The sequence below is a fragment of the Carex rostrata genome, chromosome 9 (genome assembly GCF_964058835.1).
Source record: "Carex rostrata chromosome 9, lpCarRost1.2, whole genome shotgun sequence".
NCBI classification, from domain to species: domain Eukaryota; kingdom Viridiplantae; phylum Streptophyta; class Magnoliopsida; order Poales; family Cyperaceae; genus Carex; species Carex rostrata.
The window spans coordinates 4254090-4266403 of record NC_135926.1 but is presented as its reverse complement, the minus strand read 5'-3'; the positions used below and the strand labels follow the sequence as shown (position 1 = coordinate 4266403).

The window sequence follows — 12314 nt, the reverse complement described above, 5'->3', positions numbered from 1 at the left end:
AGTGATAGGAGAGATGATTATAAGGAGATTCCCTCTCTTGACATTTTTTATTGTGTGGCTATTTATGTAGTAGACCGAATTTCTTTTCTTACCAGTTCTAAACTAAAACAAAAATGTGTCCTTTATATTATGTAGTAGTTTGTATATACTATCGAAACATTTAGTAATATTTGCATAACTAGGAAAAAGACAGATCAAAGACCACATGCACAGAGTAATTGTAATAGCTCTGTTTCATATTTTAACACTATATATCAATTCACGAAAATTAGATGAATTGGTGATTTGTGTAGATTCACAATATGGTTTTAACTAGGAGCTTCATAAAGCAAATAATTAACAGAGCCACACAAGTAGGTGATCTTGAAAGAACTGAGCGGGCCTACGGGCAATTCTCAAAAAAAGAAAAAGAAAAGAAAGAACTGAGCTGTGGCAGAGAGAGAAAGAGAGAGAGAGAGAGAGATCAGAGACAAAGATATGTGTGCTTGTGACTGCGCTGGGCCCACATTACATTTATCTGAAAACCCTGCAAACCGCACAAGGTTATGTTTCAATTGCGGTAAGCTACCACGTTCCCCAGCTGCTATTTCATGGACTTTGTTCGTTTGCCCTTTTGCATAAGCATTGACCGCCTTTTTTTTGTTTTAACCTTTTAAAATGTTAATTTTCTCTCATTTTCCCCTATTTCAAGACTAAAATTATTCTTAAAAACACCAATTACACAATACAGATCGTCATATAGTTTAAGAAAATGGGAATACGATTTTTTTTTTTTTTTTGAGGGCTTAATTATATGTCAACGTATCAGCCATCATGTATGTATGTGCTCATGAGTTGATTAGAGCCTGAAATGGCTTGGCATGACCCAGACAGTAAGATTTTTCTCATTTCATTTTGAACTGGAATGGCTCTTTTCTTATATTGATGTAGGAAAAAAAATCTAAAATTTGAAGGCCGATGCCTTTCTTTCTTTGTTTGTCAGCTGGGCCATTGCTATGTTGGAAGAATTCTCTGCGGCGCATACGATACATTACACTGTATGGAATGTTACTGACATCTGATACACAAGTTACTTGGATAAAGTCTTTGAGTTTTAGGCCTTGTTTCACGCGCTTGTTAGTTGTTAGTGAATAATTAGTAATTACTTGCTAGTTTATGAAGGTGCAGCCACAGAAAATCCCAAATCCTGATCAGCTGTTTGCTAGACATCTCTACTGTATCAGCCTCACCATCTTCTTGCTACTCTGTCCTCTACTTTTTGTCCTTTTCTTTTCCGGAATTTTTGTTTTTGCTTACTCACTTTCTAAGTAGGTTTTAAGGTTCATAAGAGGAATCAGAAAATTGATCGATTGAGTGAGAGGTTATATTTTTTTTTTGTCACGAGCATAGATTTTTTTTTTTTTTTTTTTTGATAACTTGGCAGGAGCTGCCATGTGCTTTGATTGAAATGAAACAAAAGGCGATTACAACTGAGCTTATTTGCCTATTCTCAGTACCTATAACAACTTTACATTTGGAAATCTGAAATTAACCAAAATTAAACATTAAACATGCTTGAGCCATAGCTCCATCTCCTTGTAACTTCTGTACGCCAGTGCTTTGGTTTCTGTCTTGTGCCTATTAAATATAATATCATTTTTGTTCTTCCATATGTACCAGGCAGTGCATATGAATCTGGTTACCCATTCTTTTTTCCGCATCTTCCCTTCTCTCTTAACCATCCTCCATGATTCTTCCCATATTTGCTCCACTGTTGCTTCAATCTTTAAAATTGGTGATGATAGTAAGTTCGATAAGTGGAACCATGTTGCCACTGCCTCTGGGCATAAAAATAACATATGAATAGTGGATTCTACCGGGCAATTCCTACAGCATTCACACTCAGGCCACTAATTATCGACTTTGACAATATAATCTTAAATTAAAATCCTGTTAAGAAATTCAGATTACTTGCTCATCAAAAACGTGAACGGCTATTAATTTTTAGCAGAAATGATGATAACATCTGTTTTTTTTTTTTTTTCTTTTTCCAAACGAGTGTATATAAATAAAAAAAAATGTATTTTTTTATTTAATTAGAGGACTCTTTAGAAAAAAACAATTTGATATTACACATTTTATTTTTGAAAATTAAGTACGTAACCCTCATAATTAATTGGCTAGGAAGAAAGCTTTCAAAGGAAAATACAAATCAATAATCGTTCAGGTAATCAATGCATTTCTTATAGTTCAATTCCACGATTCACTCTGGTTAAATAATTACCACAATAAATAGGGGGTTGCTTCTGTCACACGCCATGTAATGCGTGTAAGACAATTTTTTATTCTTTTTCTAGTCCTTCCAGTAGTACCTTTGCATTTAAAGTTCAAATAATCACCCAAAAAAAAAAAAAAAAAACGTGCGTCGCAATGGGAAAAACAAATGAAAGATCTTTCGCATATATTAACTTAATATTTTTTTTTCAAGTCCAAACATATATATGACACCAATACAAACTTGTTACACTTTCAGAATATTAAATTGCTAGATATTACAAAATATATACGAAAATTAAATAGAGAGGTCCTAAACAACGGCTCCTGAAATGAGAAATAAGACATCTTTTCCCTTTCTGCTTTTACTGCCAGGACCTTAAGTTTTCTATTTTTACAAATGTAATAAATCTACTATCAGGGGCGGGCCCACATGCTCCTAGAGGGGGGCAGCTAATCTCCTTAGATTTTGAGTTTTTGCGGAGATTGGAACGTTCCGATCGATTTTGCCCCTCTCTGAAATTTTGTTGCCTCCATTTGAATGTTTAATTTATAATTCAGGTTAAATTTAGGATTAAAATTATGATAAATTTATTAAATTATGATTGATAATTAGAATTATAGACTAAAGAATCAGAAATTACAAGTCAGAGTATTGAAAAATATAAATTAAAACATTATTTTTTTTATCGAGTATCTAATTAGTTATGAGTTTAAATCCGATTCGATATTTTTTTTGTCCCCCCTACCGAAAATTCTGAGTCCGTCCCTTCCCTGTCTACTAGTACTCTATGTCAAGAGGAGCTAGCTCATTTGGGCCCATGCACTAGAGCTATAAGGTCGTCATGAAGTGGATTAGTTGTCTATTTTGCCATCGACTATCAAAACAAAGTTGATTCCTCTGGAAAACTTTTCCAAAGTGTTTGAAACTGAGCTTTCATGATGATACATCCGACTTCCACCAATTGCTGGATAGATCCATTGTATGACATGACCTATCATACATCTGAAAAGAATTGCAAATAACAAAATTTTCGACATTGTTCCATTGAATGATGCATCCCGATCGAGTTGTTAATTAACAAGCTACCCATACATTACACCAAAGTCTACGTAGCTTATATAAATTGATCATCGTAATCTTAGATTGAGAATATAATCCTGGGGACGTCAAATGATGATCTGTCACAAAAATAGCTAAAAATTACAACGAATAATATATCCCGCACATACACATTCCGAATTCTCACACCGATTTTAATTTGAATTTATTCAGCTGCGATTGCATCTACCACCTCTCGATCAGCTTGTACCGCTTGCATGCTCTGGTACCATGCAATATTAGGAAATTGATCGATCCAACAGCAAACAGCCGTACGTTCAACATCTCCAACTCGCACACGTTCAATGAAAATTGTGATGCTCCGCCCATGACCAGAACGGTGGCTGTTCTTCGACACTGCACAACAAGCTGCTAAAGTTCCCCTCTTGCACACCTGGCTCGGTCTTTGCGCAGTGCAAGTGGTGATCCGACGGCCGCTGTGTGCTCTGATTAAGTAGTTGTTCAAACTCACCAACCCTAACTGAACCAGGGTTGAAAAAGGGTAGCCCTTGGTGTACTTCTGGAGTGATTGGGCTCTCAATTGGAGGTGTTCTTGAAATGTCCAAGTTAATTTCAGAGCTGTTCTCACTCCTGTTGCTACAAGAGGCTTCAGTTTCTTTGTTTAGGTTGATTAGGTCTGAATTTTCTCTCCCCTTCAATGCCATGATCTGTACATGCCCAGAGTTAGCATTTGATTTTGTTTGGTTTAGTTGGTTTAGAACAGGTACAAGGTACAAGGTTCAATCAGGTCCTGATGAGAACCCACTTATTAATGAACCAACAATTAATTAATTGTGCACCGCAAAGTAAGATCCATTACTAGCATTGAATTTTGTATGCTAATATAGTTGTATTGATTAAGTTTAGTTATTAACAACTTGACACGTGCATGAGAGGGATTGAATGCTTAAAAAAAAAAAAAAATCTGTCTTTGACATGTAATTGTACTGAAACTATAATTACTATTATTTTTTGATGCAATATAAAATTTCAAATCTTAATGTTTTACGTACATTTGTAAAAGCGAAAAAAGAATTTCAGGTAACAATTATTTGTGTTCATTTGAAGATATGATAACAACCAAGAATTTACTCCAGTTATATTCCAACGCAGTTTATCTAAACAACTCAAGTTCTTATTAACAAACAAAATCGGATTATATTAAAAGAAATCATAAAAAGTATCCTGGAAAAAAAGATATACAGATAATAAAGTCGAGTCTACTTAAAAAAGAAGAAGAAGAAGAGGATAAAGTTGAGTAGAAAAAAATATTTTAATAAAGTAAAGAGTACAAGAAAAGCTATCTTGTCACTCATGTCCAAAGTAAGGTAAGATCCCCTTAATCTCTCGTATGAATTAGATCACCAATCATTTGCAAATGTACATTGATGATGAGACCAGTAAACAGAGGTCGTATCTTTCTAAAAAGACTCAAAACCATTAAAAAAGGTACTGAGTCATGCCAACGAATGACAGAAAAACATGCTGATCCGAATAAAACGAAAAAACAAAATAAAATTACGTAGTATTTTTTAACAGTTCCCAATGAGAAGTAAAATGAGAAGTAAAATGCATTTACCACATGTACTAAATACATTAGAAGTTAATAATATATGTAAATATTATGTTATGGCCATCGAATACTTATGGGCTAATATGTTGTTGAAAATTTATTAATGTGATAACTTTAGCGATTCTCAAGCAACTTTTCATTTTCTAAATCTAACTTTAAGAATTTAATTGATACTATGTGTATATCACATATATGAAAAGCAAAGTCAGTGCAAACATTTATGCTTTTACCTGTATTTTAAATTATTTTAATGACAATTAATAATTAACGGTCTTTCTTAAAAAAATGCCAGTATATTCAAATTGCATGAACTTTGATATACAACTAAATTTTTTAAATTGATATATATGACTAACTTATTTAACCAATAATATACAGACGTATTTTTTTGTACGACTTTTTTTTTTGCTTAATATGAATAATGTTGTCAAGATAGTTAATTTATTATCAGTACTCCAACCCATTTAGGATCATGAAAAAAAATGGACTTGAAACTAATTAGGAAATACATTTGATGAAATCATCATTGAGATTTGTCAAGGAATTATATATAGTAAATAAATTAACTTATACCTGAGAACAATTACTTTCTGATTTGGACCCAAATATTTTCACTTGTAAAATAACCTCGGCATTGCTACAAAAGAAAATAGAGAAAAAATATATATTTTTTAAAAACTAATTTAGGATATATATATACCCAAAATATATAATTATTCTCTTATATATCTTTTGTCATTCAAAGTTCACTAAACCAATAAAAAATTCCTTTTGTTTTCTGCAAGTGACATTAGAAATCGATGCAAGCTAAACTTATTACGCCATGCATGAAAGCATTTTTAAGATTTTAATAAAATTCACTATAAATGAACTCGATAGTATAATGCAAGCAAAAAAAAAAAAAAAATCATGCAACTGAAATCAAACAACGAAATGGTACACTGCATCCATACCTCAGCTTGAAGTTTCTTGTTTTGAGCTTGGAGAGCTTCATTCTCTGACTTGATAGCCTCAAACTGCCTCTTAAGCACATCATAGTCTTTCTCTAGTTGCTTTGTCTTCCACCTTGCTCTTCTATTTTGAAACCAAATTGCCACCTGTCTTGGTTGAAGACCCAAAGCTCTTGCTAATTGAATCTTTCTCTCTGGCTCAAGCTTGTTGCCTAGTTCAAAGTTCTTCTCAAGGGTTCTCACTTGCTCTATGTTGAGCCGCCGCTTCTTTTCCCCGACCTGTGAGCAATCGTCAGATAACTCATCTTCTCCATTTGCCGGGTCTTCGCATGGCTCCATTCCATGGAACTGCATTGGTCTTTTTCCAAGCATCGGTGCCATCCCTACATGTCAGGTGTGGCAAAAAAAAAGCCCAGAAAACAGAAAAATAAATAAATTAGTTCTATATATATGTATTGTGTAATAGTACCATGAGATTATTGGGAGCATTTAATATGATAATTTTTTTTTATCTGATAGAGAGAGAAGTTTCAATGGGTTATGGACAAGAAACACTTTAATTCAATTGGAACGATAATGGACATTATTTTCCTTCTTTGGTGGTTTATGAGGGATAAAATGTTCAAGGTAGTACGTACCTCTAAAATTATGGAGATTCGTGCAAGGATTGGCTGTGAGGAGAGTGTTAGTGGCAGGAGCATGTTGGGGTTGGTGGTGTTCTTCTTGTGTGGTTTGCATGTGCAATAAGAAGTTCGTTGGGAAGAAAGAAGGAGATCCCATGCCATTACATGCAATTTGCTTCATCAGATAATGGCGGTTTACAAATACTAATCTCCTCTCTAATCATGGCAATGTACGCTTGACATGATGGAGAGAATTGTGGTAGGAGAGAGGAGACTCTGAGCGAGTGAAAGATGGGAAATGGAGATATAGATGAGAGAGACGGAGACAGAGAGAGAAAAAGAGAGAGAAGCGCTGACATATGCTGAGGAAAAGGTGGGGGTCCAACTGACAAGAGATGGAGAAAATGCAGTGAATGGAAGTGTTTGGTTGTAAGCAGACTCAGCCTTTGTACTGTCATCAGAAAGTTTTTCTCTACCTTTCCTGATTTGCTTTTTTTTTACTTGGGTTCTTTTTTCTGTGTATTGGTACAGCATGAAAAAGTTTACTTTTGAGTTTGCGGTACTTCCGGAAACCATGAACTTTATTTAAGATCCACATCGGACTGCTCCGACCTCCGATTAATATAACTTCTCGGTATATTCTTCAATGGGTCAGATCTGATAAATGGTGGTTTAGAACTTGAGATGACTGATTTTTAAATGCAGGGCTTGAATATTTAGATCAGATCAAGTTGGATAAAAAAATAAATCTGGTTGAGTTGACCATTAATTGAGTCTGTTTCATAATTGTAGTCTCTTGTAATGACATAAATGCTGTATGGATATATATATATAGTACCCTCTCTGCATCCGTATTTGCATAATTACCTGTATATAAAAATAGTTGTACTCGTAATTAAATAAATTATCCATTCTTTCAAAAGATACAGAAATCAAAATTATCTTTCTCTGGAGTAGTAGTAGTAATAATAATATAGTAATAGTAATAATAATAATAATAATAATAATAATAATAATAATAATAATAATAATAATAATAATAATAATAATAATAATAATAATAATAATAATAATAATAATAATAATAATAATAATAATAATAATAATAATAATAATAATAATAATAATAATAATAATAATAATAATAATAATTGAAGGGAGCCTAAAACATGTCTTAAATTCATTTTTTGTATGGCAGTATAAAATTTTCTATTGTGTATCTTAAATTTTAATTTATATCATTTCATTGTGATGGAATATTCTCATATTTTATATAATTATAAAGTATTATATTTTATGAGTATTAAATAATATATAGATGTAGGATCTGTTGTAAATTTTGTTATTTTTTATTATATTATTCTCAATTGTCTACTTTTGATATATACTTTACCAATATGACCAACATCCATTAATTATTCGTTTCAAATTCTTATTTTTCAATTATCCGTTTTTTATCTTTCAAACCAACCTTAACGTATGAAACATATATATGAGTTCCATTTTGTTTATAAAATTATTACGGTTGATCATATTTCCTCTGAAGACAAAGAACATATAGAATATATTATATATGTTACGTGTATATATATAGATCCCTTAGATTAAAATCATTAATTCCTTATAAACCTATGTTATGTTCTAATAATCAAACAATCATAGCACCATATATACATATCATTAATATATTTTTTTTTCATTTTAAACAATGACACAGTTTCTCCAACGTGTAGTTTACGTCAATGTGTATGTAATTCGTCTCAATCTGTTTTTCAGTAAACGGTAAAAAGCTAGTACAATATGTTACAATTAATGGGAGAGTATCAGCGACCAATACTGTCAGTATACCCTCGCGGATACTACTGTCGCTAATAGAAAAAATACTTTTCTATCGATATACTTTCTGTAACATTTCGCAAAATATTTATATAAATTAATAATTGAAAATTTTATATGAAATGCTTAAATATGTTTATAAGGATAAATTGCATTTTAGTGTTAGGTATCATTTTATTAAGCATAATTGATATATTTAAGTTTGTCCAACTATATGTTGTAAATTTGAACTCTTCGAATATTCGAAAGTCAGACTAATTAATAGATACAATAGAGCATTAAACACCTGGTAATAACTATAACTTTCATTTTAGTATTTGGGATTATTTGCAAAGAATGGAAATATAAAGGTGAACTATATAAAATGACAAACTTATAATAAAGAGAATTGAAAAGATGAATCACCAAGTAGCCAAAGCCACGCGTCATTGCTTGGTGAAACACCAACTTAATTAAATTAACTAAATTAAAAGGGCTTCTACTCTCTCCCGTAAAAGAAAGGAAAACGAGAAAACAAAAGAAGCAAAAAAAAAAAACAGAGGGAATCAGATAAAACGGAAAACAAAAGAGAAAGGAAAAGAAATATCTTGATAAGAATTCTTATCCGATTATATGTTTGATTGGAATTTCGACTACGTCGCGCTGATTTTGAATAGTCGTGGTAACTCAAATTGGATTTCTATACTGATTGGTATCAGGTAATCGAATTTCTCTATAATCTGTGTTTTCGAATTGAATGATTAAATTGGATTTTGATTGGGTATTGAAATGGGTAATCGGATTATGATAGTATATTTAACTGAAATATGTGGTCTAGATACTGTAATTGTTTTTAATGGACTGGAAATACTGGGAATCGTCTGTTTCAGAGATTTCAACTAGAATAGAACTGTTGTTATTGAAAACCTAGACCCAACTGATATTATCGGTTAAATATGCATACGTAATTTGATTATGTCAGAAGGACTAAAATGAAAAATGGTTGTCTATAGTTTCGATTTAAGGTTGAATTAAGTGAAATTGAATTGTATGCCTGATCTCAGGCAGAGCACAAATATGTTTAGCATAGTCTCTTGGAATTTTGAATTGAGAAAAATAGTACATAATTAAAGTAATAGGCTTGGTCTTGGTACTTAGTTTAGAAAATTAGACTTTATATAAAGGTAAATTATGTGGCTTAATCTAAATTAGACTATATCTGAAAAATAAAGGAAAATAAATTGGACCGTATTATTCGATTGGGACAGAGGTGAACTGTTGATCTGAAATTGAATTTAAATAAATAATGAGCATTTAAAATGGATTGGGATGGTTTATAAAATGTCTAATTACATGTATAAGAATTTAACTGATATTACATGTTACCGTATGATATTGAAAATAAATATAAGTATTGATTAGAATGTGTATATTACTGTTAACGTAGGCATAATTATGAGAAAGACTGATAAGACAAAATGATCAGGAAGAAAAAACTGTTAGCGACCTCATCTATTGCCCTACGATATCAGGTGCGAGGTTATTGGATTAGTCTGAGATTCATGACTAGGAATTAAATCGTAACTCGCTATACATTTTGAATATTTGATTGACTGCATTGATTTTGTTGCATCATATGCATAGCCCAATACAATTGAAACTGAATTACAGGTAAGTCTATTGACTGTCATGTTGATATTGTTTATCGATTGATTGATTCTTATTGCAAATGATTGATTGAGACCACAGTGACTGAATTGAATGAATATAAAATACTGTAATCCTTGAACCTCCATATAGTGGAGAAAAAAGATTAATATATCGTAAAGTCTAGCTAGCTACTAGACTTTACTCCAGGACCCTTATGCGCATATGGTGAAGGACCCCAACTGAATCTAGTACCGGTTGGATAGGGGATATTTAATAAATGTGAATTGTGACTGTAAGACTAATGAACTGTAGTAACTGTCTTATCATTGATTTTCTTTCCGATAATGACAGTATTATGATATTGATTCCGTATTGTTTTCGTTAATCAGATGTCGGGATAGTTAGAACGGTATAAGCCCTGACACGACAGATACATGTTATAGTATCTATCAGTGTGACCAAACTAGAAATTGTAAAGTTAAGAAACCAAACGTTACCAGACTTAGTGGTTATAAAGATTAGGTCCCAAACGTTACCATACTTAAAGTATTAAGAGATTTTGACCCAAACCATTTATTCTTATAAGATTTTTAGAGTTCTGATTTATTTATATAATTTTTGTTGTTCAATTGGATACTGTTATTGAGCATTTGCATTCGTCATTATAGAACTGAACTGATAATTTCTTGTGCGGTGATTTCATTCTGAATATGGATTTCCTTCGAATCCAATAATCTGAGTGGCAATCAGCACTGAGAAATAATTTATTATTTCTCACTCGTTTCCCCTTGTGGGTTACAGGTTTATTATACGAAGATAAAGAGCGCTTCCGGGTAATATTTGACAGCAGGGCTACCTAAAGGTATGAGATTTGGGTTTATTATATCTGACAGGGTGCAGAGAATATATCTCTAGCATCATCCACTATAAAATGTCAGATAAATTTTATAAATAAATTGGGATGTGGCAAAAATAATGAATGCTATTGGCAATGCATAAAAAGATCCATGCCTTATGTTATGTATATTGTTATGGTAAATAGACACGGCTGCATCGTCGCACCTCCGGATCGGGGGTGTGACACTTTCACACATAGTTAATTTTATCATCCGGATACTCTCCCATAGATACATTTAGAACTAAGAATATATAAGCGTAAACATATATGCACCTACGTTAATTTACAATGATTGCACTCCTAGGGAACATCACCTCTACGGTGGTTATTCCTATAGCTAATGCCTAGTTATCAGTCAATCAATTACTTAGATATAATACCGTTTTACACGATCTGATTATACCCTGTTTGGCTGTTTCTATATTCTGGATTGGCATGATCTACCATTTCCAGTTTATTTTATTTTAGGTTTATGTTGGTTTCGTTCTTTTGTGACTCGAGTTTATGTAGGCTTGCCGCTTGCGTATGTAGTACTGTTATTTATAATTATATAACCATTTACACAGCGTTGTGGGTTGAATATTTTTGAGAGTATAAAACTGACTTAGTAATTGTTTTTTATCAAATGCAGTAATTAAAGTATATTTTCTTGTGGGTTTATATCAATAGCACACAATTTGATTTTCCATGACTAATAAAATAGTAATATTTTTTAATAATGAAATAGTAATGCACATGTGGCATTTCTTAGAAATTTTAATTGAGGTCTGAAACATAAATTACACAATGTGGTAGGTGGAATTTAAATTCCAGTTTTTACTATTATAAAGTTGAATTTTAACCACTGACCTACAAATAAACATTTAATTAGCATTTCATGAGGGCTGAATCATATGAAAATTTTAGGCTGTGAAGAAAAGTTTAAAATTATAGGAATGGCTAAACAGCTTGGTTGCAGATCCGTTCGCAGTACGGCAGTAGGCTTGTGGCACAGAAAATCTAAGGAATATGTCCATTATAGATTTATAGAGTTTCATTGCTAGACTTCGGAGCTAGGAATTTAAAAAAGTAAATGTTGGTTGTATTTGTATTTTATTTTGAAGCGAGAAGTGGGGTTGTCAATTGCCATGTGGGAGAGAATTCCTTGGAAAGAATTTATTTGTGAAAATTATTTTTTATTGAAGTTGGTTAAGGAAGATTCTCTTGGGGGATATGAGATGTGGGGTTCCATTAGATAATACAGCCCATATTTTCAGCTACATGTTATAAGCACAGATCATGCATAAATAAACTTAAAAAAATAATAATAAATTAACGAGAGAGAGAGTATTATATCTGCAGGGCACTTAACATTTAAAATTTATATCCCAAATGCAATATATGGCACCTAAAATAATTATTTGGCATTTTTAATTGTGACGTCAGCACAATATTCAAAACAGTTAGGGCC

At 32.1% G+C, this 12314-nt stretch overlaps 1 protein-coding gene and 1 long non-coding RNA gene across 2 annotated transcripts; one reads left to right on the top strand and one right to left on the bottom strand.

Annotated features, from left to right (window-relative positions):
• Positions 1–3399: 3399 nt before the first annotated feature.
• Positions 3400–6920, bottom strand: LOC144559841 (homeobox-leucine zipper protein HOX21-like). The gene is made up of 3 exons (XM_078308988.1): positions 6517–6920; positions 5882–6261; positions 3400–4023 (listed from the first exon to the last, which is right to left on the bottom strand). The coding sequence occupies exons 1-3, from the start codon at positions 6680–6682 to the stop codon at positions 3658–3660; spliced, it is 912 nt and encodes a 303-aa protein (XP_078165114.1). The 5' UTR covers positions 6683–6920; the 3' UTR covers positions 3400–3657.
• A 2740-nt stretch (positions 6921–9660) lies between these two features.
• Positions 9661–10979, top strand: LOC144559747 (uncharacterized). Its single transcript, XR_013513224.1, has 2 exons — positions 9661–9848; positions 10768–10979. It is a non-coding gene; the product is annotated as an uncharacterized LOC144559747 (long non-coding RNA).
• The last annotated feature ends 1335 nt before the right edge of the window (positions 10980–12314 follow it).